A 27684-nucleotide genomic window follows, 5' to 3' on the forward strand; every position below is an offset into this window, starting at 1 on the left:
GTTGGAGTGAAAACCTACAGGAGGGTAGCTCTCCAGGAACAGGGTTGGAGTGAAAACCTACAGGAGGGTAGCTTGCCAGGAACAGGGTTGGAGTAAAAACCTACAGGAGGGTAGCTCTCCAGGAACAGGGTTAGAGAACCCTGGTGTAGAGGTTTCTATTAAAACCAGCCGTAAGGTGAGAGCCACAGACAAGCTATGTCCAGCAGATGTTCTTTTGATTCCAGAGCTCCAGTGTACGTGCTCTCTATACCACTATTTACTGCTTTTATATTTCTTCTATTGCCCGTGGTGGGGAGCCTTGTTATTTATCACTCGCCACTGCTCATGTGTTGGAAGTATTGAACATCTGGTTTAACAGTGTGGAAGTATCATGTATCTATGGATGGGGAACCAGAAGGGATCCTAGTGAAATATATTTAGTACCATCCTAAACAATAACCCTAACCCTAGCCTTCACCTCTGTGACCAGGCCTTTTCATATTTAAGGTAACTGCATACTTTGATAAAGTCTATTCCAATGAGCACAAAATCCTAGAAGCAAGCTGGCCAAAAGTAGTGCACTATATACAGAATAGTGAGCATTTATGGATGCATACAAGCGCTCAGAGTTTGGCCACAGCTTGCCAAAAGTAGTGCACTACTATGAAGGAAATGGGGTACCATTTGGCCCTTGGGACTCACCCGTAGGCGAAGAAGTCGTTGAACTCTCGGCAGAGCTTGTGGGCCAGCTCTCTCTTCCCACAAGCCTGGGGCCCAGTCAACACCAGCATGGGGTAGGGAGAGTCCAGACTGGGCAGGGTGCTGGGACACACGCACACAGCAACACATGGACGATACAGTACAGCATTTAGAGAGAGGGAGAGCACAATGATAAAGAGTCTAGGAAGTACTTTACCATTGTTCAGGACAACAAGCCAATCAGAAAAATCTGATTTGTCTAGGCCAGAGGATAGGTCAGTTTCTATGATGTATGAATAGAGCATAAATGTCAGAAAAGCTAGGTTTCTTCATTTTTAAAGATTGTGAGCACAAGTTAATTTAGTATGTAAGCTTAATTTAGAATATTCATCGTATCGACTTCTGATTGGCTGAAAGTCATGTTATGAGGAGGGTAGTTGGCGGGTCCTGCTGTTTTTACCTATCGTAGATGACCTGGGGCTGCATCAGCTGGTATACCATGTGACTCATGTTCTCCCTGGCTGCCACCACCTCCAGAGGAGGGTCGTACTTGTTCACAGCAGATACCTGGGGAACACAGAGGAGATGTTCATATGTAACAATGTTCACAGCAGATACCTGGGGAACACAGAGGAGATGTTCATATGTAACAATGTTCACAGCAGACACCTGGAGAATACAGAGGAGATGTTCATATGTAACAATGTTCACAGCAGACACCTGGGGAACACAGAGGAGATGTTCATATGTAACAATGTTCACAGCAGATACCTGGGGAACACAGAGGAGATGTTCATATGTAACAATGTTCACAGCAGACACCTGGGGAACACAGAGGAGATGTTCATATGTAACAATGTTCACAGCAGACACCTGGGGAACACAGAGGAGACGTTCATATGTAACAATGTTCACAGCAGACACCTGGGGAACACAGAGGAGATGTTCATATGTAACAATGTTCACAGCAGACACCTGGGGAACACAGAGGAGATGTTCATATGTAACAATGTTCACAGCAGACACCTGGGGAACACAGAGATGTTCATATGTAACAATGTTCACAGCAGATACCTGGAAAACACAGAGGAGATGTTCATATGTAACAATGTTCACAGCAGATACCTGGGGAACACAGAGGAGATGTTCATATGTAACAATGTTCACAGCAGACACCAGGGGAACAGAGAGGAGATGTTCATATGTAACAATGTTCACAGCAGACACCTGGGGAACACAGAGGAGACGTTCATATGTAACAATGTTCACAGCAGACACCTGGGGAACACAGAGGAGATGTTCATATGTAACAATGTTCACAGCAGATACCTGGGGAACACAGAGATGTTGATATGTAACAATGTTCACAGCAGATACCTGGGGAACACAGAGATGTTCATATGTAACAATGTTCACAGCAGACACCTGGGGAACACAGAGATGTTGATATGTAACAATGTTCACAGCAGATACCTGGGGAACACAGAGGAGATGTTCATATGTCAAAATGTTCACAGCAGACACCTGGAGAACACAGAGGAGATGTTCATATGTCACAATGTTCACATCAGATACCTGGGGAACACAGAGGAGACGTTCATATGTAACAATGTTCACAGCAGACACCTGGGGAACACAGAGGAGATGTTCATATGTAACAATGTTCACAGCAGATACCTGGGGAACACAGAGGAGATGTTCATATGTAACAATGTTCAAAGCAGATACCTGGGTTAACACAGAGGAGATGTTCATATGTAACAATGTTCACAGCAAACACCTGGAGAACACAGAGGAGATGTTCATATGTAACAATGTTCACAGCAGACACCTAGGGAACACAGAGATGTTCATATGTCACAATGTTCACAGCAGACACCTGGGGAACACAGAGGAGATGTTCATATGTAACAATGTTCACAGCAGACACCTGGGGAACACAGAGGAGATGTTCATATGTAACAATGTTCACAGCAGACACCTGGGGAACACAGAGGAGATGTTCATATGTAACAATGTTCACAGCAGACACCTGGGGAACACAGAGGAGATGTTCATATGTAACAATGTTCACAGCAGACACCTGGGGAACACAGAGGAGATGTTCATATGTAACAATGTTCACAGCAGATACCTGGGGAACACAGAGGAGATGTTCATATGTAACAATGTTCACAGCAGATACCTGGGTTAACACAGAGGAGACGTTCATATGTAACAATGTTCACAGCAGACACCTGGGGAACACAGAGGAGATGTTCATATGTCACAATGTTCACAGCAGACACCTGGGGAACACAGAGGAGATGTTCATATGTCACAATGTTCACAGCAGACACCTGGGGAACACAGAGGAGATGTTCATATGTAACAATGTTCACAACAGACACCTGGGGAACACAGAGATGTTCATATGTCACAATGTTCACAGCAGACACCTGGGGAACACAGAGGAGACGTTCATATGTAACAATGTTCACAGCAGATACCTGGGTTAACACAGAGGAGACGTTCATATGTAACAATGTTCACAGCAGACACCTGGGGAACACAGAGATGTTCATATGTCACAATGTTCACAGCAGACACCTGGGGAACACAGAGGAGATGTTCATATGTAACAATGTTCACAACAGACACCTGGGGAACACAGAGATGTTCATATGTCACAATGTTCACAGCAGACACCTGGGGAACACAGAGGAGACGTTCATATGTAACAATGTTCACAGCAGATACCTGGGGAACACAGAGATGTTCATATGTAACAATGTTCACAGCAGACACCTGGGGAACACAGAGGAGATGTTCATATGTCAAAATGTTCACAGCAGACACCTGGAGAACACAGAGGAGATGTTCATATGTAACAATGTTCACAGCAGATACCTGGGGAACACAGAGGAGATGTTCATATGTAACAATGTTCACAGCAGACACCTGGGGAACACAGAGGAGATGTTCATATGTAACAATGTTCACATCAGATACCTGGGGAACACAGAGGAGATGTTCATATGTAACAATGTTCACAGCAGACACCTGGGGAACACAGAGGAGATGTTCATATGTAACAATGTTCACAGCAGATACCTGGGGAACACAGAGATGTTGATATGTAACAATGTTCACAGCAGATACCTGGGGAACACAGAGATGTTCATATGTAACAATGTTCACAGCAGACACCTGGGGAACACAGAGATGTTGATATGTAACAATGTTCACAGCAGATACCTGGGGAACACAGAGGAGATGTTCATATGTCAAAATGTTCACAGCAGACACCTGGAGAACACAGAGGAGATGTTCATATGTCACAATGTTCACATCAGATACCTGGGGAACACAGAGGAGACGTTCATATGTAACAATGTTCACAGCAGACACCTGGGGAACACAGAGGAGATGTTCATATGTAACAATGTTCACAGCAGATACCTGGGGAACACAGAGGAGATGTTCATATGTAACAATGTTCAAAGCAGATACCTGGGTTAACACAGAGGAGATGTTCATATGTAACAATGTTCACAGCAAACACCTGGAGAACACAGAGGAGATGTTCATATGTAACAATGTTCACAGCAGACACCTAGGGAACACAGAGATGTTCATATGTCACAATGTTCACAGCAGACACCTGGGGAACACAGAGGAGATGTTCATATGTAACAATGTTCACAGCAGACACCTGGGGAACACAGAGGAGATGTTCATATGTAACAATGTTCACAGCAGACACCTGGGGAACACAGAGGAGATGTTCATATGTAACAATGTTCACAGCAGACACCTGGGGAACACAGAGGAGATGTTCATATGTAACAATGTTCACAGCAGATACCTGGGGAACACAGAGGAGATGTTCATATGTAACAATGTTCACAGCAGATACCTGGGTTAACACAGAGGAGACGTTCATATGTAACAATGTTCACAGCAGACACCTGGGGAACACAGAGGAGATGTTCATATGTCACAATGTTCACAGCAGACACCTGGGGAACACAGAGGAGATGTTCATATGTAACAATGTTCACAACAGACACCTGGGGAACACAGAGATGTTCATATGTCACAATGTTCACAGCAGATACCTGGGGAACACAGAGGAGACGTTCATATGTAACAATGTTCACAGCAGATACCTGGGGAACACAGAGATGTTCATATGTAACAATGTTCACAGCAGACACCTGGGGAACACAGAGGAGATGTTCATATGTCAAAATGTTCACAGCAGACACCTGGAGAACACAGAGGAGATGTTCATATGTCACAATGTTCACAGCAGATACCTGGGGAACACAGAGGAGATGTTCATATGTAACAATGTTCACAGCAGACACCTGGGGAACACAGAGGAGATGTTCATATGTAACAATGTTCACAGCAGACACCTGGAGAACACAGAGGAGATGTTCATATGTAACAATGTTCACAGCAGATACCTGGGGAACACAGAGGAGATGTTCATATGTAACAATGTTCACAGCAGACACCTGGGGAACACAGAGGAGACGTTCATATGTAACAATGTTCACAGCAGACACCTGGGGAACACAGAGGAGATGTTCATATGTAACAATGTTCACAGCAGATACCTGGGGAACACAGAGATGTTCATATGTAACAATGTTCACAGCAGATACCTGGGGAACACAGAGGAGATGTTCATATGTAACAATGTTCACAGCAGATACCTGGGGAACACAGAGGAGATGTTCATATGTAACAATGTTCACAGCAGACACCTGGGGAACACAGAGGAGACGTTCATATGTAACAATGTTCACAGAAGATACCTGGGGAACACAGAGGAGACGTTCATATGTCACAATGTTCACAGCAGATACCTGGGGAACACAGAGGAGATGTTCATATGTAACAATGTTCACAGCAGACACCTGGGGAACACAGAGAAGATGTTCATATGTAACAATGTTCACAGCAGACACCTTCAGAACACAGAGATGTTCATATGTAACAATGTTCACAGCAGACACCTGGGGAACACAGAGATGTTCATATGTAACAATGTTCACAGCAGACACCTGGGGAACACAGAGATGTTCATATGTAACAATGTTCACAGCAGACACCTGGAGAACACAGAGATGTTCATATGTAACAATGTTCACAGCAGACACCTGGGGAACACAGAGGAGATGTTCATATGTAACAATGTTCACAGCAGACACCTGGGGAACACAGAGGAGACGTTCATATGTAACAATGTTCACAGCAGACACCTGGAGAACACAGAGGAGACGTTCATATGTAACAATGTTCAGAGCAGACACCTGGGGAACACAGAGGAGATGTTCATATGTAACAATGTTCACAGCAGACACCTGGGGAACACAGAGGAGATGTTGATATGTAACAATGTTCACAGCAGACACCTGGGGAACACAGAGGAGACGTTCATATGTAACAATGTTCACAGCAGACACCTGGAGAACACAGAGATGTTCATATGTAACAATGTTTACAGCAGATACCTGGAAAACACAGAGGAGATGTTCATATGTAACAATGTTCACAGCAGACACCTGGGGAACACAGAGATGTTCATATGTAACAATGTTCACAGCAGACACCTGGAGAACACAGAGGAGATGTTCATATGTAACAATGTTCACAGCAGATACCTGGGGAACACAGAGACGTTCATATGTAACAATGTTCACAGCAGACACCTGGGGAACACAGAGGAGACGTTCATATGTAACAATGTTCACAGCAGACACCTGGAGAACACAGAGGAGATGTTCATATGTAACAATGTTCACAGCAGACACCTGGGGAACACAGAGGAGACGTTCATATGTAACAATGTTCACAGCAGATACCTGGAGAACACAGAGGAGATGTTCATATGTAACAATGTTCACAGCAGACACCTGGGGAACACAGAGGAGATGTTCATATGTAACAATGTTCACAGCAGATACCTGGGGAACACAGAGGAGATGTTCATATGTAACAATGTTCACAGCAGACACCTGGGGAACACAGAGGAGATGTTCATATGTAACAATGTTCACAGCAGATACCTGGGGAACACAGAGGAGATGTTCATATGTAACAATGTTCACAGCAGATACCTGGGGAACACAGAGGAGATGTTCATATGTAACAATGTTCACAGCAGACACCTGGGGAACACAGAGGAGATGTTCATATGTAACAATGTTCACAGCAGATACCTGGGGAACACAGAGATGTTCATATGTAACAATGTTCACAGCAGATACCTGGGGAACACAGAGGAGACGTTCATATGTCACAATGTTCACAGCAGATACCTGGGGAACACAGAGGAGATGTTCATATGTAACAATGTTCACAGCAGACACCTGGGGAACACAGAGGAGATGTTCATATGTAACAATGTTCACAGCAGACACCTGGAGAACACAGAGATGTTCATATGTAACAATGTTCACAGCAGACACCTGGGGAACACAGAGGAGATGTTCATATGTCACAAATATCTTATATATATATATAAATATCTTATTTCAAGTCAGTCCTATCTAGAAGTAATGTATGTACAGTTGAAGTCAGAAGTTTACATACACCTTAGCCAAATACATTTAAACTCAATTCCTGACATTTAATCCGAGTAAAAATTCCCTGTCTTAGGTCAGTTAGGATCACCACTTTATTTTAAGAATGTGAAATGTCAGAATAATAGTAGAGAGAATTATTTATTTCCATTTTTATTTCTTTCATCACATTCCCAGTGGGTCAGAAGTTTACATACACTCAATTAGTATTTGGTAGCATTGCCTTTAAATTGTTTAACTTGGGTCAAACATTTCGGGTAGCCTTCCACAAGCTTCCCACAATAAGTTGGGTGAATTTTGGTCCATTCCTCCAGACAGAGCTGGTGTAACTGAGTCAGGTTTGTAGGCCTCCTTGCTCGCACACGCTTTTTCAGTTCTGCCCACATATTTTCTATAGGATTGAGGTCAGGGCTTTGTGATGGCCACTCCAATACCTTGACTTTGTTGTCCTGAAGCCATTTGCCACAACTTTGGAAGTATGCTTGGGGTCATTGTCCATTTGGAAGACCCTTTTGCGACCAAGCTTTAACTTCCTGACTGATGTCTTGAGATGTTGCTTCAATATATCCACATACTTTTCCATCCTCATGATGCCATCTATTTTGTGAAGTGCACCAGTCCTTCCTGCAGCAAAGCATGAACAACATGATGCTGCTCATGATGCTGCTACCACCGTGCTTCACGGTTGGGATGGTGTTCTTCAGCTTGCAAGCGTTCCCCTTTTTCCTCCAAACATAACGCTGGTCATTATGGCTAAACAGTTCTATTTTTGTTTCATCAGACCAGAGGACATTTCTCCAAAAAGTACAATCTTTGTCCCCATGTGCAGTTGCAACCCGTAGTCTGGCTTTTTCTTCATGGCGGTTTTGGAGCAGGGGCTTCTTCCTTGCTGAGCAGCGTTTCAGGTTATGTCGATATAGGACTCGTTTTACTGTGGATATAGATACTTTAGTACCGATTTCCTCCAGCATCTTCACAAGGTCCTTTGCTGTTGTTCTGGGATTGATTTGCACTTTTCGCACCAAAGTTCGTTCATCTCTAGGAGACAGAACGTGTGTCTCCTTCCTGAGCGGTATGACGGCTGCATGGTCCCATGGTGTTTATACCGGCGTACTATTGTTTGTACAGATGAACGTGGTACCTTCATGTGTTTGGAAATTGCTCCCAAGAATGAACCAGACTTGTGGAGGTCTACAATTTTTTTTCTGAGGTCTTGGCTGATTTCTTTAGATTTTCCCATGATATCAAGCAAAGAGGCACTTTGAGTTTGAAGGTAGGCCTTGAAATACATCCACAGGTACACCTCCAATTGACTCAAACGATGTCAATTAGCCTATCAGAAGCTTCTAAAGCCATGACATAATTTTCTGGAATTTTCCAAGCTGTTTAAAGGTACAGTCAACTTATTGTATACAAATGTCTGACCCACTGGAATTTAGATACAGTGAACTATAAGTGAAATAATCTGTCTGTAAACAATTGTTGGAAAAATGACTTGTGTCATGCACAAAGTAGATGTCCAAACCAACTTGCCAAAACTATAGTTTGTTAACAAGAAATTTGTGGAGTGGTTGAAAAACGAGTTTTAATGATTCCAACCTAAGTGTATGTAAACTTCCGACTTCAAATGTATCATTGACCTATCTTATAAAACCTCTACAGATCCTGACAGATGCCCACTGTTTTAAATAAACAACATACTAGGTTAGCATTCACTGTCCCAATTAGCAAAACATGCCACTCAGTTATTGATACCCCTCCTCCACTTGCTATAGGCACAGTATTACACAGAGGATGGACATCTAGAAGAACATTACCAAGCTAGCCCAAGATGCAGGAGAAATTTTGTCTTTTCCATCTTCACCTAGCAGATTTTGGACCTACTATAGGCTAGTATCGATTGTGGTCTACTAGCCGGCTGGCCAGTGCCAGTCCACAAGCCCGGCTGGCCAGAGCCAGTCTACTAGCCCGGCTGGCAAGAGCCAGTCTACTAGCCCGGCTGGCCAGCGCCAGTCTACTAGCCCGGCTGGCCAGCGCCCGTCTACTAACCCGGCTGGCAAGAGCCAGTCTACTAGCCCGGCTGGCCAGAGCCAGTCTACTAGCCCGGCTGGCCTGCGCCCGTCTACTAACCCGGCTGGCAAGAGCCAGTCTACTAGCCCGGCTGGCCAGCGCCCGTCTACTAACCCGGCTGGCAAGAGCCAGTCTACTAGCCCGGCTGGCCAGAGCCAGTCTACTAGCCCGGCTGGCCAGAGCCAGTCTACTAGCCCGGCTGGCCTGCGCCCGTCTACTAACCCGGCTGGCAAGAGCCAGTCTACTAGCCCGGCTGGCCAGAGCCAGTCTACTAGCCCGGCTGGCCAGCGCCAGTCTACTAGCCCGGCTGGCAAGAGCCAGTCTACTAGCCCGGCTGGCCGGCGCCAGTCTACTAGCCCGGCTGCCCGGCGCCAGTCTACTAGCCCGGCTGGCCGGCGCCAGTCTACTAGCCCGGCTGGCCTGCGCCAGTCTACTAGCCCGGCTGGCCAGCGCCAGTCTACTAGCCCGGCTGGCCAGCGCCCGTCTACTAACCCGGCTGGCAAGAGCCAGTCTACTAGCCCGGCTGGCCAGAGCCAGTCTACTAGCCCGGCTGGCCTGCGCCCGTCTACTAACCCGGCTGGCAAGAGCCAGTCTACTAGCCCGGCTGGCCAGAGCCAGTCTACTAGCCCGGCTGGCCAGCGCCAGTCTACTAGCCCGGCTGGCAAGAGCCAGTCTACTAGCCCGGCTGGCCGGCGCCAGTCTACTAGCCCGGCTGGCCGGCGCCAGTCTACTAGCCCGGCTGGCCGGCGCCAGTCTACTAGCCCGGCTGGCCGGCGCCAGTCTACTAGCCCGGCTGGCCGGCGCCAGTCTACTAGCCCGGCTGGCCAGCGCCAGTCTACTAGCCCGGCTGGCCAGCGCCAGTCTACTAGCCCGTCACTGATAACCATCTCATACATCCAACCTGCCTTCTCCTCTACTGTCACTTTCTCCTGGTCCAGGCCAGTCAGGTGTTGAAGGAGGAAGATCACTGCCAGTCTATAGTCCAGTTGCTCCTGGGGTTGAAAAGACAGTGAAAGAAGCAGCATTTTCATGGACATGTCTATTGTCAGTACAGAGGAAGCAGACAGCATTAGGGAGCTAACTTGTTAGTTTAGTGATGTGTTCTGGGTGTAGGTGCAGTGCAGCTACCTGGACTGGGTTTCTCTGCAGATTCAGCTCCCGGAGCAGGCACAGGTCATGGATGTGTGTGGCCTCCTTGATTTCACTGATCTGAGAACAGTATATCATACACAAAAAGATCAGATGCTTGGATTAAGAATAAATCCTTTAAAAACTATCATACACAAAACTACATTTAATACCACAGCCAATCTATCAGTTGATGCAGTGGAATAGCTTTATCACTCAGCTCCTGGTATACAGTCACTAGGTGGTTTAGTGATACTGGTCATTGGTACCATGCAGACAGTGGCAGAGACAAGAGCAGGACATTAAGGAATGGACTGTGTCTCACCGGGTTACTCTCCAAGTTAACAAGAGAGCAGGACATTAAGGAATGGACTGTGTCTCACCAGGTTACTCTCCAAGTTAACAAGAGAGCAGGACATTAAGGAATGGACTGTGTCTCACCAGGTTACTCTCCAGGTTGAGAAGAGAGCAGGACATTAAGGAATGGACTGTGTCTCACCAGGTTACTCTCCAAGTTAACAAGAGAGCAGGACATTAAGGAATGGACTGTGTCTCACCAGGTTACTCTCCAGGTTGAGAAGAGAGCAGGACATTAAGGAATGGACTGTGTCTCACCAGGTTACTCTCCAGGTTAACAAGAGAGCAGGACATTAAGGAATGGACTGTGTCTCACCAGGTTACTCTCCAAGTTAACAAGAGAGCAGGACATTAAGGAATGGACTGTGTCTCACCAGGTTACTCTCCAGGTTGAGAAGAGAGCAGGACATTAAGGAATGGACTGTGTCTCACCAGGTTACTCTCCAGGTTGAGAAGAGAGCAGGACATTAAGGAATGGACTGTGTCTCACCAGGTTACTCTCCAGGTTAACAAGAGAGCAGGACATTAAGGAATGGACTGTGTCTCACCAGGTTACTCTCCAGGTTGAGAAGAGAGCAGGACATTAAGGAATGGACTGTGTCTCACCAGGTTACTCTCCAGGTTGAGAAGAGAGCAGGACATTAAGGAATGGACTGTGTCTCACCAGGTTACTCTCCAGGTTAACAAGAGAGCAGGACATTAAGGAATGGACTGTGTCTCACCAGGTTACTCTCCAGGTTAACAAGAGAGCAGGACATTAAGGAATGGACTGTGTCTCACCAGGTTACTCTCCAGGTTAACAAGAGAGCAGGACATTAAGGAATGGACTGTGTCTCACCAGGTTACTCTCCAGGTTGACAAGAGAGCAGGACATTAAGGAATGGACTGTGTCTCACCAGGTTACTCTCCAGATTGACAAGACAGCAGGACATTAAGGAATGGACTGTGTCTCACCAGGTTACTCTCCAGGTTGATGGAGCCCAGCAGATGGAGATTCTGCAGGCCTGACAGACTGGTGATCTGGTTCAGAGACAGATCCAGGACCTGCAGGGTTCTCAGAGTCTCCACATTCTCTATCTTCTCAATCTGATTCCCCCTCTGCATAGAGAGGACATGATACATGACAAACACTGGGAATATGAATACTGTGTGGACAAATACACACACACATTAATGAACTCATACAATCTCACATGCACGCACACACAACTCCCCCTCCTCCTACACACACATACACATGCCCACGTCACATGCACACACACAGACACATACACACCCCACCCTCACTATCAAAGTTAACATTGAGTGTTCCCTTCCCCATCTGTAAGGAGTTTAAAACTTCTCCCTGAGACGTGTGTATGATTGACAGGCCAGCTCCAATGGTCTGGGCTGACAGGTGAGGAGTGACAGGTGAACAGCTGGCCAGACACTGGTGTGGGCATGCCAAAAGCACTACAGACCATCCCTCCTCTCCACTAGAACCCACCATCCCTCCTGCTCTGTAACTACCCATCCCCACCTTCCCCCTGCGTGGGCTGTCATTCAGGATCCAGCCCCCGCGGCCCCCATGCCTGCCCTCCTCCGCTAGCCTGCCTGGCAGAGGGCTGCCGACAGTGGGGGACGGTGACCGCGTGGAGCCCTGGAAGCTCCCGAGGCCAGGGTGTGATGGGCTGAGAGAGGAGGCTGGCTGACAGGTAGCACGCTGTTAGGGAGAGGGGCCGTGGCAGGAGAGGGCCGAGAGGGAAGGGGGAGGGGAGATGGAGACAGCGGCTGGTTGCTATGGGATGCTATGGAGGGGTGAGGGAATAAGAGAAGAGAAGAGGGGGGGGGGGTTGAACAGGGTCCAGGCCTGCTCACACCGCCGGCAGCTGGTCCCAGAGGGGAGGGTGGAAGCGGACAGGGGACATGGCTGCATCGTGCTGACGATGAGGAATCACTTTGATAAAGGACACCAGCATCCGTCAGAGAGGGAGAGGGAAGGGTCTGGAGACCCGCTGGCACAGCCATATGGCGGCTCTCACACTGGAGCCCATGTCTGTGTGTCTTTGAAAAGCTGAAGCTCAATTATGTCTGTGGTTTAAATATGAGACGGGGGGAGAGTTAAAAATACACCACCTGCTGTCATCATGTTTGAAGAGAAAGAAGTGCTCAAATATTGTGTGTAGCATAACTGGCACCATACTGGGGGGATAACCTTTTAGAAAAATCATGGAAGAATGTAGACACCAGGTAGGGACATCAAGATGAAAACAGAAAACAACTGATTCACAGGAAAAAACTTGTGTCCTGGTCTGTAGGACATATTCAATCAAGCACAAGACCAACCACTAACCACAGTACTGATGTGCTTGGAGAGCTGCGTCTATACAACCGGATGGGCATATTCATTAATGAGCATAACGCATGGTAAAATATTATCTCTAAGAATCAAATGATTCAACAAACACACACGCAATGTAATTATTCATGTTAAGTAACTTCTCCATGTATAACACACATGAACAGTGTTAGAAATTGAATAATTCAAGGGGCAGGAGGAGGAGTTAGGACCTACCAGACAGAGGTCTTTGATTGGCAGCTTGTCCAGGCCACTGATACAGGAGATCTTGTTGTGTGCCAGGCTGAGGTGTGTGAGGCTGGCACAATGCAGCAGACCACCGATCTCACTGAAACAGTTGTCTGTCCAGGCACACGTTAAGAATGGTATACAATGAAGAAGTGGTCTAGATAAGAACTTGACATGTATGTGTGTGTGTGTGTGTAAATACTTTTTAAAGGATACAGTCCAGATTCAGTTTACTCAAAGACGAATAGGCAGACAAATGTGTCATCACTGACATCTGGTTATGGGAAAAGTTAACCTCCTGCGGAATACAACAAACATGAATAATGAATCAAGTGGACCAATCTTTAAATGCTTTTTGCAATGAAGAAATATGAAAATAAACAACCAAATGCATGTATAGTATGATCAAGTCTACTAGTACTGTATAACTCACTGATAAACAATAAGAAGTCAACCCTGGTGAGTTCCTTGTCATTCCAGGGTAGGTAATACTTAGTAAGCATATGGAATGACACTACAGTATAAATGGTCTATGATGATTAAACCCATCTTCTGGGACTATAGGCTTCAAGAAACCCCAAGCCACAAATCAACCGCTGTCTTATCCTGTCTGCTGAAGGTCCCACCTTGAGGTTCTTGGGCGGCTGGAATCCAAAGAAGTCGGTGAGTTGGTTGTGGGAGGCATCCAGGATGATGAGATACGGCATGTGGCTTACACAGGATAAATCTACCAGTCAACAAACATTAGGAGAGACGGGCGAGCAGAGCGGGATTATACAGACCAGAAGAAGTTACAAGGGCACCGATGAGAAATGAACCATTGCTTCATTAATTAGGCTAACCAAGCTACATTTTCTATATCACTAATTAGAATCATGACAATGCGTACAGTGCATTTGTTAATATGAGACACACACCTTTTATTTTGTTGTAAGGAAGTTCTAGCTTTTGAAGGTGGACGTAATTGCATAGGATGGAAACATTCAGATTTCGACCCTGGATGGAGACATATTCCGAAATTGAATTCCACATGTCATAGAAAACAAAACAAGGAAAGAAATGCAACACAAATGGAAAGTAAACAGATTTGTTAGATACTCTTCTGCGTATAGTCTGATGGTAAACAGTTACTCCTGTAAAGCATATTATCAGCGATTGATGGGGTTACACTATCAACCTGAAGTGTGTGTGTTGTGTGTGTTCTTACAGGCGCAGAGAGGAACTGGTAGACATGCTCAAGTCCAGTGGCAGAGTGTCCCAGGTTGGATAAACAGCTGGATACTTCCTCTTCAGTCAACACACCATCGTTTTTCTGTATGAGACATAGCTACATCACGTTTTTTTGTGGTACACAATAGAACAAGTCATGCATTGTCAATGCATTGTTTTTATGCACCAAACTTCTGTTATTATGAAACTCCGAGTAGCAAGAGAAAGAGAGAAGTTGCTTGCATCCTCAAAGTAATTAACAGAAAGAGCGTTTGTTATTCTCCAAGCCTCATGGCCCATCTGACTAAAGCAGCTAGCATCTTTATTAATTTAGCTGTTACCCCTAGCTTCCTCCCTTACCTCCATTGTCTTCTCCTCCTTCTCTTCCTCGGAGGTTGAAAACGTGTCTGCACACGGCTGATGAACCGCAGCAGGAAATGGTTGCGCATCAGTGGTCTCCTGTGTCACGGACTCATGAGGATAGCAAGAGGGTGACCCAGAGGAACACTGGGGCGTCGTTTGCTTCCCGATATCTTGGAAAGTGGAAAATGTTGAAGTAGAAGACATTTTGGATTAAATTGTTTTGCATGAGAATATTTTTACTTACTAATTAGCCTAGGTAGGTAGCTATTTTGAAAGTTGGCTCAGCTGGAGCGGATAGCGTTCTTTCTGTTGCTTAGTAACGATGACGAAGTGTCAGTAGGTGAATTGAACTGTGGGATATGTCGTTTTTGATTCATTTACTTCCCAACAGTTCATAAAAGCTTTCAAACCATGGTTCCCAGGTTCCACCGTCTGGAAAAAGTAATATATTGATGCATTTTCATTTTAGTGTGCTGAGACAAATATTAGCCATTCCATCATCTAACAACTTTACACTAATCACCATGTTGAAACCTCAATCATGCTCACCAAAATGCAGAAAAAAGCTTGACATACTAGAGTTCAAGTAGTGTGCTTTGTGCATCAGACATCTTTCAACAGGTCTTGATCATTCTATAAAAAAGCCTTCTTCTGGCATCCCATCAGATCTGGCAGCTGAGCTCAATTCCTGAGTGTATATTTTAGATCCGTCCGTCTAAAATGACATCGGACAAAGTCAGTTTGTGTCAATGTGAAAAGATGTTGAATTATACGGTGCAACAGTGCATAGACAGACCATGTTGTTTGGGTAGTGTTTCGTTCTGTATGGCATTCGTCAATTCCTCTTTGTCAATGGAAGAAACTAGTCCCTTGACTACATGAGGTAGGAAACTGGCACTTTTCATTGTACAAAAACACAAACTGCTCATATACACAGGGGAATTTTGATGTTTTATTTCAGCAAGATCAGTGTACACATTGGCAAATCACCTTTAATTCAGTGTAGAAGGATTGATATTCAAGGCCTTAGTCTGAAAGGGAATTTTAACAGACAATGGAGAAAGGATAAAATAAATCCTTAAATCACACCGGGACTCATTAGCCTACATTATCATCAGATGTAGGTGAAAAAACTAATCAGACATGAAACCACTCTCATATTACACACTGTAGATGTGCAAAACGACATGTCTTAGTAAACAAACAAATAAAGCAAAGCGTAAAAAAAAAAGAAGTGAAATATATTTGTAGATCTTTACAATGAGTTGGCCCCATTACTTAAAATGTGTGTACAGGGGTCAGATATACCAGGTCATTTAAATCCACATGGAGTGTTCCCTTGTTCACAGAATCAGCAGAAACAACCTCCTCACTTGTGCAGAGTACTGCAAGCCATAGAGACCTCCATAGTGTGTGTGTGTGTAATATAGTACGTGTTTATTGTGTACGTGTGTGTGTTTCTTGAGTGTGCTGAGTAAAACTGTTCCTATGGCACTAGGCAGTCCCTCCGGCAACCACACGGCTCATATTGATCCCAGCCTACATGTCATTATGATGGATGGTTCCGCTGGGTTCTGGTGAGCAGCACTGCCACAACCCTCCCCTGTTCTCTTTCCTCCCTCCCCTGCTCTTGTTAAGTACTTTTCCTATGAGTTAATTAACTTAATATACTGAGGGGATGCAGGGGAAGGAATGATTTGTGACTCCTTGCAAGTGTATTCACTTTAGAATAGTTTTAGCAGAAGTTTTAGCAGTTCTAGTGGTAGGAAGGGGAGTAGTGATTTGCAATTACATCCCTATTAAGTTCAAGACCTTGAGTGTTGGACTATATACACACTCCAATTGTACTGGATACATTGGCCCCCCCATCCCCTAGCACACATGCACACCTCAACGCTGCAGCACAGTTAATGCAGTTTTTCAGGACAGTGGCAAATACTATAATCAGAATTGGCTATAGTTACATTATATCCAATCTACATTATTCTAAAAGTGAGAGAAAAATAGAGTGAACAACAGCTGAGGTGGGGAACCAATTCCTTTCTTTGTCCTTGGGGAAGAAGAATGGCCACAAGCAGGAGGAGAGAAGTGATAATCTAGACAGTCTAATCTGGCATCTGGTATTGCAGACACAGTCATCGGGCCCACGAGGGAGAGCTGGAGGTAGTGCTGTAATTGAGAGCAGCAGTTAGATGTAATAAGACAATGAGATGAGAAAGGCCCCAAAGCCAGACTCATAAAATTCCCCCATTCTCCACAGGTGAGACTAGGGCTGACCACATATGGGATGATTGAAGGGAGTCATTTTTTAAATTGGAGTGTGTGTGTGTGTGTGATTTCTTGAGGAACTGGCTGCATTCTTGCCAGTGAATAAGCAGATGAGTTACAACAACAGATGCATATTGGTAACTAAGTTCAAACCTTAAATCAGTAACTACTCAATGTACAGCCTACCAGCATTATCTCAACCCCCAAAACATATTACATGGTTATTACGGTCTGCCATAGGATCTAATGAAGACTCAGTTAGGACTTTAACAAACCCAGTGTATCACCAGTCCCTGTGGAGGTGCTGATCAGTCCCTCAGATGGTTAGCTGACACTGCTAGGTCAGCTCTAAAATGCTAGCTTTAATCTAAACCCTTTTTCCAGACAGGAGGTTGAGAAATACTGGACACTAATGCAAACAGACCATTGCCAACAACAGCCTCCCAATGTCCCCCCTCTCAAACAGTAGTGATCTTCTTGTCCTTGGTGGCCTGCTTGAAGGCTGCCTGCTCGCAGATGATCTCCTTGAGGCGCTGCAGCCGGACGTTCTGCGTGCTCAGGTCTCCCACGCCCGTCTGGCTCCTCTGCAGCAGGCTGAGGGCGTGGATGTACTCCAGCTCTGTGTAGCGAACGCCCTGGTCCACCACCAGGTTGAGCAGCTCATCTGCAGCGTTGTACAGCATCTCATAGTACTGCCTAAACAGGGGAGGAGATGACTTCATTGTTCAATGCCCATGAGAATGTTCTGTGTTATCCCAATCCCTCTGAAAAACAGAGGTCAGAGAGGTCAGAGCAAAGGGGAGGGGGAGAGGGAAGGGGAGAGGAGATGGTGGTTAGGGGGTTAGAGGGAGGAAGGAGATAGGGGACAGGAGAGGTCAGAGGTCAGTAACCAGTAGTACAGATGAGTAGAGAAAAAGGAAGGAATCAACACTATGATGTTATTTATCTAGTACTACTGTACCATACTGCCCAACATAACCCTATGATGTTATTTATCTAGTACTACTGTACCATACTGCCTAACATAACCCTATGGTGTTATTTATCTAGTACCACTGTACCATACTGCCCAACATAACCCTATGATGTTATTTATCTAGTACCACTGTACCATACTGCCCAACATAACCCTATGATGTTATTTATCTAGTACTACTGTACCATACTGCCCAACATAACCCTATGATGTTATTTATCTAGTACTACTGTACCATACTGCCCAACATAACCCTATGATGTTATTTATCTAGTACTACTGTACCATACTGCCCAACATAACCCTATGATGTTATTTATCTAGTACTACTGTACCATACTGCCCAACATAACCCTATGATGTTATTTATCTAGTACCACTGTACCATACTGCCCAACATAACCCTGATGTTATTTATCTAGTACTACTGTACCATACTGCCCAACATAACCCTATGATGTTATTTATCTAGTACTACTGTACCATACTGCCTCATATAACCCTATGATGTTATTTATCTAGTACTACTGTACCATACTGCCTCACATAACACTGATGTTGTTGATCTAGTAGTTGGTTAGGGAAGGAAAGCTCTCAGGAGAGAGTTTGCTCTGGGAAGGTGACGCAGATTTACTTAGGAATCGTTCCTCTTTTGGTCGTGCCCCGGACACATTTGACATTGTTGGGAATTTACGGTTGTTGCCTCAGTTTAATGAAAGGGACCCTGAGACATTCTTTTCGTTGTTTGAGCGTGTTGCTGACGCTAGAAGTTGGCCTGATTCTGACCGCACTTTAATGTTGCAGTGTGTGCTGACTGGTAAAGCGCAGGAAGCATATTCAGCTCTTAGTGTAGCCGACAGTGTCAGTTATGATAAGGTTAAAACGGCGGTGTTACAGATTTACGAATTGGTTCCTGAGGCTTACCGCCAACGATTTAGAACTTTAGAAAGGGATGATAAGCAGACTCATGTTGAGTTTGCGCGAGAATTATCTTCACAGTTTAATCGCTGGTGTTCCGCCTCTGCGGTTATGACTTTTCAAGGGCTGTGTGATCTGATTATGCTAGAACAATTTAAGGACACAATCCATGATCGTATAGCCACGTACATTAACGAACGGAAAGTTAAAACTGTCGCTGAAGCTGCGGTTTTGGCAGACGAATATGTTTTGACTCACAAAAGTGTTTTTGTAGAACCCCGTACTTGGAGTGAGTGGGGGCGTTCGGAGAGATTTGGGCCTCGCTCACAGAGATACTCTGGTTCACGGGCAGAGTTTTATTCAACTAGGGTTGAGCCTGACTCCCGTGGTAAAACTGACTTTGGTCAAGAGTGTCACTACTGTCACGGCTCAGGTCATTGGAAAAATGAATGTCCGGTTCTCAGGTCTAGGGGTAAATTCAGTACGTGTGCTAACGTTAAATCTAGGCCTACGGCGTTAGTTGCGTCTGTTCCACATCAGTTTACTCCTGAAACATTGTCTCAGGCCCAGGGCCATGTGAAAGTTCATATTGACCCAGGCTATTTACCTTTCGTTATGGAGGGATTTGTGTCTATGTTAGGAAGTAAGAACCTAGTGCCAGTGAAGATCCTACGAGACACAGGTGCCTCGGAATCGTTTGTGTTGGAATCTGTGTTACCCTTCTCTGCTGAGACTGATTCTGGGAATAGTGTTCTAATTAGGGGAATAGGTTTGAATAATCTGTCAGTTCCATTGCATAAACTGATATTGGATTGTGGACTGGTGAAAGGTGAGGTTGTTGTGGGGGTGCGTCCTTCGTTGCCTATTGAGGGTATCGACGTTATCCTTGGGAATAACTTGGCTGGTGAGTGTGTGTGGCCTGTCGTGTTTCCATCTCTAGTGGTTTCCACTAAACCGTCAATTGTAGGGATTCCTGATGAGAGTGAGCAGAGTTTCCCAGCGGTGTTCTCTGCGGGTGCAGTGACGCGGTCTATGAGCCAGGGTGACCTGGTCCCTGCTCCGGTAAATGAGAATACCACAAAGAAGTCTCTCACTGTTTTCCCTGTTATTCCGTTGTCTGTACTCCGCTCCGATCTAAACAATGCGCCACGGACTGACCCCACATTAGAAGAGTTGCATGACCAAATTGTGCCTGTGGAACAGTTGGGAGATGTCGCACATGGTTATCTTCTCCAAGAGGATGTTCTGATGAGAAAGTGGGTGTCTACAGAGGATGGTAAACCTGTTCGTTTGGCTGATAACGTTACTTCCCTTGGTTCTTTTAATGCTAGGTCTGTGCATGAGGAAAAAAATGTTCCTGGTTCCGATGATTGCATACTGCAGGGTAGATTGAAAAATTCTGAGACACTGGATATTTTGGATAGCCCTTTTCCTCAGCTACCTGTTGATGGGCGGAAAGAGCTGGTTGGTCTGATTCGGAAAATTCCAAGTTTGTTAGAAAAAAATTCCAAACTTGATAGAGCATGATATGGACATTGGAGATGCTGACCCCATTCGTCAGCGGTTCTATAGAGTCTCTGTAGAGAAACTGCGTTGTCTGGATGCTGAGGTCAGGTACATGCTGGAGAGTAAGATAGCAGAGCCTTCTTTCTCCAGTTGGGCTTCTCCCTGTATCTTGGTCAGTAAACCGTAACGGACCACCGTAATGTAAACGGAGTCACTAAGCCGGATTAATTTCCTCTTCCTCAGATGGAGGACTGCGTTGATCAAGTCGGCGCAGCTAAGTTTGTGAGCAAATTTGACCTGTTATTGTGCTATTGGCAGGTGCCACTGACGAGTAGGGCACATGACATTTTTGCCTTTATTACACCCTCTAGTCTGTACTCGTATTCGTTATGAGTTTAGTGACTATGAATCGTTGGCGTGACTATGAATCGTTGGGAAATGACAACCATTGAGTTGTGACTGAACCGTTGGGAGATGTTGTTTGCGTTTGTAGCTGATGTGGTCTCTTGTGCGCCCTGTTCCTGAGTGTTATGTGACTGACCATTGTTTGGTTTTGTCGTGTTCTAACTTTCCTGTCTGTTCCCTCCTGGTCTTGTGTTCTCCTTTCCTCTTAAATGTTGCTTCCTGTACACAAAGGTTGCTGAGGTCTGGGGAGAAGGAGGTTGGCTGGGGCAAGTGGAAGGTGAACATGTAACCTCTCGTAAATTTGGGACGCAGAGGCCTGTGTCAATTTGGGACGCAGAGGCCTGTGTCAATTTGGGACGCAGAGGCCTGTGTCAATTTGGGACGCAGAGGCCTGTGTCAATTTGGGACGCAGAGGCCTGTGTCAATTTGGGACGCAGAGGCCTGTGTCAATTTGGGACGCAGAGGTCTGTGTCAATTTGGGGTTGAGAGCCCTGTTAGTTTCTTTTCCAAAAAGTTGAACCATTATCAGTTGAACTACTCGGTCATGGAAAAAGAAGCGCTAGCACTCATTTGGGCGCTACAACACTTTGAAGGGTATGTTGGGTCGGGAGTAGTACCTATTGTGGTCTACACCGACCATAACCCTCTCACTTTTTTTCAGGTCCATGATGTGTCCTAATCAGAGGATAATGAGATGGTGTTTATTTTTACAATCCTTCCATCTCGATGTGAGGCATATCCGGGGAACTGGTAACGTGATTGCTGATGCGCTCTCTCGTGCGCCCTGTTCCTGAATATTTACGTGACTGACCGTTGTTTGGTGTTGTCATGTTCTGTTGTTCCTGTCTGTTCCCTCCTGGTCTCGTTTTCTTCTTTCCTCTTAAAAGTTGCTTCCTGTGTAAAGGTTGCTGAGGTCTGGGGAGGAGGTTGGTTGGGGCAGGTGGAACTGTGAACACTTAACCCCTTGTCAATTTGGGAGGCAGAGGCTGGTACGTTGTTCCGGGGTCCTTGTTGGTCCCCGGTTTTATGGGGGGGGGTGTGACGACCCTCCCACTCTGTCTGCTGTATTTTCTCTCTTTGCTCTTGTTCCTTATTAGGATGCCAGTGGGCGGAGTGGGAAGGGTCGTCAGCTAGATGGGAAACACCTGGGCTCGGGTGTGTCCCAGGATAAAGACACCTCTTCCACAGTCATTGAAAAGACTCTCTCCACACAGACACCTTGTTGATTTTGGTTGAGCCGAACTCTGAGCCGGTTACGAACCGGCTCAGAGTTCGCAACAAAAGGGAGACAACGTGGAGACAAGGAGTAACAAAAATATATATTTATTAAATAAAGTAACTAAGTAATTAACAATGGCATGTGTAATCAGTAATCAGTAGTGTAAGTGAGTGTTTTGCATACCTGAATGTAATAATGCAGGGTGTTGAAAGGTGCCAAAGCAAATAACCAAAAAGCCACAAAACTACACAACCAAAATCAACAAGGTGTCTGTGTGGAGAGAGTCTCCCCAATGACTGTGGAAGAGGTGTCTTTATCCTGGGACACAACCGAGCCCAGAGGTGTTTCCCATCTAGCTGACGACCCTTCCCACTCCGCCCACTGGCATCCTAATAAGGAACAAGAGCAATGAGAGAAAATACAGCAGACAGAGTGGGAGGGTCGTCACAGTACCATACTGCCCAACATAACCCTATGATGTTATTTATCTAATACTACTGTACCATACTGCCTCACATAACACTATGATGTTGTTGATCTAGTACTACTGTACCATACTGCCTCACATAACACTGATGTTGTTGATCTAGTAGTACTGTACTATACTGCCCAACATAACCCTATGATGTTGTTGATCTGGTACTACTGTACCATACTGCCTCACATAACCCTATGATGTTATTTATCTAGTAATACTGTACCATACTGCCTCATATAACACTGTTGTTGTTGATCTGGTACAAGGCCTACCTTCAAACTCAGTGCCTCTTTGCTTGACATGATGGGAAAATCAAAAGGAATCAGCCATGACCTCAGAAAAAAATGTGTAGACCTTCACTAGTCTGGTTCATCCTTGGGAGCAATTTCCAAATGCCTGAAGATACCACGTTCATCTGTACAAACAATAGTACGCCGGTATAAACACCATGGGACCACGCAGCCGTCATACCGCTCAGGAAGGACACGCGTTCTGTCTCCTAGAGATGAACGAACTTTGGTGCAAAAAGTGCAAATCAATCCCAGAACAACAGCAAAGGACCTTGTGAAGATGCTTGAGGAAACAGGTACAAAAGTATCTATATCCACAGTAAAACGAGTCCTATATCGACATAACCTGAAAGGCCGCTCAGGAAGGAAGAAGCCACTGCTCCAAAACCGCCATAAAAAAGCCAGATTACGGTTTGCAACTGCACATGGGCTCAGTTGGTAGAGCATGGTGTTTGCAACGCCAGCATGGTGTGTGCAACGCCAGGGTTGTGGGTTCGTTTCCCACGGGGGGCCAGTACAAAAAAAAAAAAAAAGTGTGAAATGTATGCAATCACTACTGTAAGTCGCTCTGGATAAGAGCGTCTGCTAAATGACTAAAATGTAAATGTAAAATGACAAAGATCATACTTTTTGGAGAAATGTCCTCTGGTCTGATGAAACAAAAATAGAACTGTTTGGCCATAATGACCATCGTTATGTTTGGAGGAAAAAGGGGAGGCTTGCAAGCCGAAGAACACCATCCCAACCGTGAAGCACAGGGGTGGCAGCATCATGTTGTGGGGGTGCTTTGCTGCAGGAGGGACTGGTGTAATTCACAAAATAGATGGCATCATGAGGGAGGAAAATTATGTAGATATATTGAAGCAACATTTCAAGACATCAGTCAGGAAGTTAAAGCTTGGTCGCGAATGGGTCTTCCAAATGCACAACCGCAAAGCATACTTCCAAAATTGTGGAAAAATGGCTTAATAAGGACAACAAAGTCAAGGTATTGGAGTGGCCATCACAAAGCCCTGACCTGAATCTCATAGAAAATATGTGGGCAGAACTGAAAAAGCGTGTACGAGCAAGGAGGCCTACAAACCTGACTTAGTTACACCAGCTCTGTCAGGAGGAATGGGACAAAATTCACCCAATTCATTGTGGGAAGCTTGTGGAAGGCTACCCGAAATGTTTGACCCAAGTTAAACAATTTAAAGGCAATGCTACCAAATACTAATTGAGTGTATGTAAACTTCTGACCCACTGGGAATGTGATGAAAGAAATAAAAGCGGAAATAAATAATTCTCTCTACTATTATTCTGACATTTCACCTTCTTAAAATAAAGTGGTGATCCTAACTGACCTAAGACAGGGAATTTTCACTAGGATTAAATGTCAGGAATTGTGAAAAACTGAGTTTAAATGTATTTGGCGAAGCTGTATGTAAACTTCTGACTTCAACTGTATATTGATGGTGGTTTAATCCATATGTATATTGAAGGTGGTTTAATCCATATGTATATTGATGGTGGTTAAATCCATATGTATATTGATGGTGGTTTAATCCATATGTATATTGATGGTGGTTTAATCCATATGTATATTGATGGTGGTTTAATCCATATGTATATTGATGGTGGTTTAATCCATAATGATAGGGAAAACACAGAGTTTACAGTAGCATCGGTAGCCTGTCCTACAAAGCAGACAGATTAAACATATATGTAAATATGTAAATACGAATGCACACACACAGCTATGGAAGATATATGAACGCATTAGGGAGTACCATAGAGCAGGGCTGACTATGTCTCTGCTCTGGGGCTAAACAGGCCAATACCTCAGAGACTGTGTGGGCAGCAGCAGCACAGACACAAAGACAGACACAAAGACAGACACAAAGACAGACAGACAGACAGACAGACAGACAGACAGACAGACAGACAGACAGACAGACAGACAGACAGACAGACAGACAGACAGACAGACAGACAGACAGACAGACAGACAGACAGATAGCATCGCTATACGCCACTGGCTAGTAGAGAAATCCCATTCACTTAGATTACACTCCCACAATGGTGTTATGGATGGGTATGAGAGGTGCCCACAAAAGGACACACACACACACACACACACACAAAACCTGGGGGCATCGGGAAGCTCAATCTCTTCACCCATCTCCTCCTTTAACTCAGCTCTTTGTGCCCAGAGAAAGAGAGTGATTTAAAGTGGTGTCCATCAAAGCAGCAGGGAGAGGAAGGCTAAGCTGAGGGAAAGTCTTCCATTGTGTCCAGGAGAAGAAATCCCAAGGAAGTCACAAGCACAAATCTCGTGTGTGTGTGTGTGTGTGTGTGTGTGTGTGTACCTGAATAGGAATAGCTATTATCTTGCTGTATTCTTTCTAAGCCTCTTCCATTACTAAACCTAATGGTTATTTTCCTATGTAGGAATTACTGAACAATTCTGCAGCCTTTTGTGTCAAGCTAGTTCTGCTGTTGTAATATTGCAAGTAGAAGAGAGAGAGAGAGAAAGATAACAAATATGGAGAGAGAGAATAGGCCCAGTAAGAACAGACTTTCACAGCTGTGTGTGGGGATTCATTTATTTAATATTTCTCTCTTTCTCTGACAAGTAATGCCCTTGGTTTGTGAACTACTGGCATACTCGCTCTCTTCTCCTCCCTCCCTCCCTCCCTCCCTCCCTCACCCTCACTCCAAGGCCCTGTTAGTTTTTCAATGCTCACCCTCAAAGAGCTCGTCAATATTGATGAGGGGTCATACCGGTTCCTTTGCTCGCCACAGGCAGAGACACGGAGAAACCCCTGATGGGCAGCACAGTGTTCTTATCACATTCTCAAATATGCACCGCATGTCTCTACTGTATATCTGTGTGTGTGTCCACTGTGTGTGTGTCCACTGTGTGTGTGTGTGTCCACTATGTGTGTGTGTGTCCACTATGTGTGTGTGTGTGTGTGTCCACTGTATGTGTGTGTGTCCACTGTATGTGTGTGTGTCCACTGTATGTGTGTGTGTCCACTGAGTGTGTGTGTCCACTGTGTGTCTACTGTGTGTGTGTGTCTACTGTGTGTGTGTGTCCACTGTGTGTGTGTGTGTCCACTGTGTGTGTGTGTGTCCACTGTGTGTGTGTGTGTGTCCACTGTGTGTGTGTGTGTCTACTGTGTGTGTGTGTGTCTACTGTATGTGTGTGTGTCCACTGTATGTGTGTGTGTCCACTGTATGTGTGTGTGTCCACTGTGTGTGTCTGTCTACTGTGTGTGTGTGTGTCCACTGTGCGTGTGTGTCCACTGTGCGTGTGTGTGTGTCTACTGTGTGTGTGTCCACTGTGTGTGTGTGTGTGTGTGTGTCCACTGTGTGTGTGTGTGTGTCCACTGTGTGTGTGTGTCCACTGTGTGTGTGTGTGTCCACTGTGTGTGTGTGTCCACTGTGTGTGTGTCTACTGTGTGTGTGTGTCCACTGTGCGTGTGTCTCTACTGTGCGTGTGTGTCTACTGTGTGTGTGTGTCTACTGTGTGTCTACTGTGTGTGTCTACTGTGTGTGTGTATATCCAGTGTGTGTGTCTCCACTGTGTGTGTCTACTGTGTGTGTGTGTCTACTGTGTGTGTGTGTGTGTGTGTGTTATTCACATCCAAAACACCACTTCCATTCCCCAGATACTGCATGCGATTAGCTGCACACAGGAGGACATAGTCCACATTGTTATGTGAACTGAAAAGAAAAGTGTTTGTTTTTAGAAGGGAAAGCTTTGAAGAGAACAATTAACAACCCACACACACACCGTTCTCAAAGGGATGTAGAAAAGCAGGGGATGAATAAAACAGATGTGGGGAAAAAGAGTGATAATTGACAACTTTACTTTGTATAAATGTTGGTATATTTGTGTGTTCACATCTGGGTGTTCCAGTTTGCATCGTTTGTAAACCAGTTTATAAGGCTATAGTGTATAATGTTCTCTAAGGCCCTATCTTTGGTTGCCTCCCTGTGTACTGATTATGAAAGTCTAATATACTGTGTGACTGAGCAAACTGACTGATGTACAAGTGATAATGAGGAGTTATTTAGCATGCAAGGTGATTTGTAGATCAGTCAGTCAGCAGTTGCCGACTGCAATGCAGTCAATCTGGAACATAACCACAGTTTCAGGTATACCGTGTTTCTGTCTATTATAGGGCACTTGGCACTACATTTCAAGCCTTTGGGTTTGGATTTTGGGGCATCTATCTCCAAACTGATTGGCAATGTCTGGATCTCCATGTTGCCCCACAATACTGTCCTCTCTTTGGCCTGTTCTACTGGCCATCGTCCCTCTGTCATCATGTTGACTGGTCACCTGGCTATCTGGACCCTGTCCAGCTGTTGCACCAGGGGGGAGTTTGGAAGTGCTGGGTGGGGGGGTGTGTGAGGGGGGTGGGGGTTGTGTGTGAGGGGGGGTGGGGGGTGTGTGAGAGGGGGGGTGGGGGGTGTGTGAGGGGGTGGGGTGCGTGTGTGTGAGGGGGGTGGGGTGCGTGTGTGTGAGGGGGGGTGGGGGGGGGTGTGAGGGGGTGGGGGGGGGTGTGTGTGAGGGGGTGGGGGTGCGTGTGTGTGGAGGGGGGGTGGGGGGTGTGTGTGAGGGGGGGGGTGGGGGGTGTGTGTGAGGGGGGTGGGGTGTGTGTGTGGAGGGGTGTGGGAGGGG

The 27684-nt window shown here is 45.5% G+C and overlaps 2 protein-coding genes across 4 annotated transcripts in view; both read right to left on the reverse strand.

Moving 5' to 3' along the window:
* The window catches only part of LOC115199132 (leucine-rich repeat and guanylate kinase domain-containing protein), a 40933-nt gene extending 25676 nt beyond the window's left edge, over positions 1–15257 (reverse strand). Inside the window, exons 1-12 of one of the 3 annotated variants that reach the window (XM_029761723.1) lie at positions 15194–15254; positions 14947–15119; positions 14585–14689; positions 14295–14373; positions 14004–14104; positions 13594–13675; positions 13366–13490; positions 11766–11909; positions 10455–10535; positions 10232–10318; positions 1139–1245; positions 682–801 (exon numbers count right to left, since the gene is read on the reverse strand). In XM_029761723.1, the coding sequence (XP_029617583.1) occupies positions 682–801; positions 1139–1245; positions 10232–10318; positions 10455–10535; positions 11766–11909; positions 13366–13490; positions 13594–13675; positions 14004–14104; positions 14295–14373; positions 14585–14689; positions 14947–14952 (1037 nt within the window). In that variant the 5' untranslated portion in view covers positions 14953–15119; positions 15194–15254. Of the gene's footprint in view, positions 1–681; positions 802–1138; positions 1246–10231; positions 10319–10454; positions 10536–11765; positions 11910–13365; positions 13491–13593; positions 13676–14003; positions 14105–14294; positions 14374–14584; positions 14690–14946 lie in introns of all 3 variants that reach the window. The other 2 variants (XM_029761721.1, XM_029761722.1) reach the window with 2 other exon arrangements.
* Positions 15258–15881: 624 nt separating this feature from the next.
* Positions 15882–27684, reverse strand: part of LOC115197987 (exocyst complex component 4-like) — a 244656-nt gene continuing 232853 nt past the window's right edge. Inside the window, exon 17 of the mRNA XM_029759645.1 lies at positions 15882–17939. Within this exon, the coding sequence (XP_029615505.1) occupies positions 17676–17939 (264 nt within the window). The 3' untranslated portion in view covers positions 15882–17675. The remainder of the gene's footprint in view (positions 17940–27684) is intronic.

This window comes from Salmo trutta, chromosome 8 (genome assembly GCF_901001165.1).
Source record: "Salmo trutta chromosome 8, fSalTru1.1, whole genome shotgun sequence".
Taxonomy (NCBI): domain Eukaryota; kingdom Metazoa; phylum Chordata; class Actinopteri; order Salmoniformes; family Salmonidae; genus Salmo; species Salmo trutta.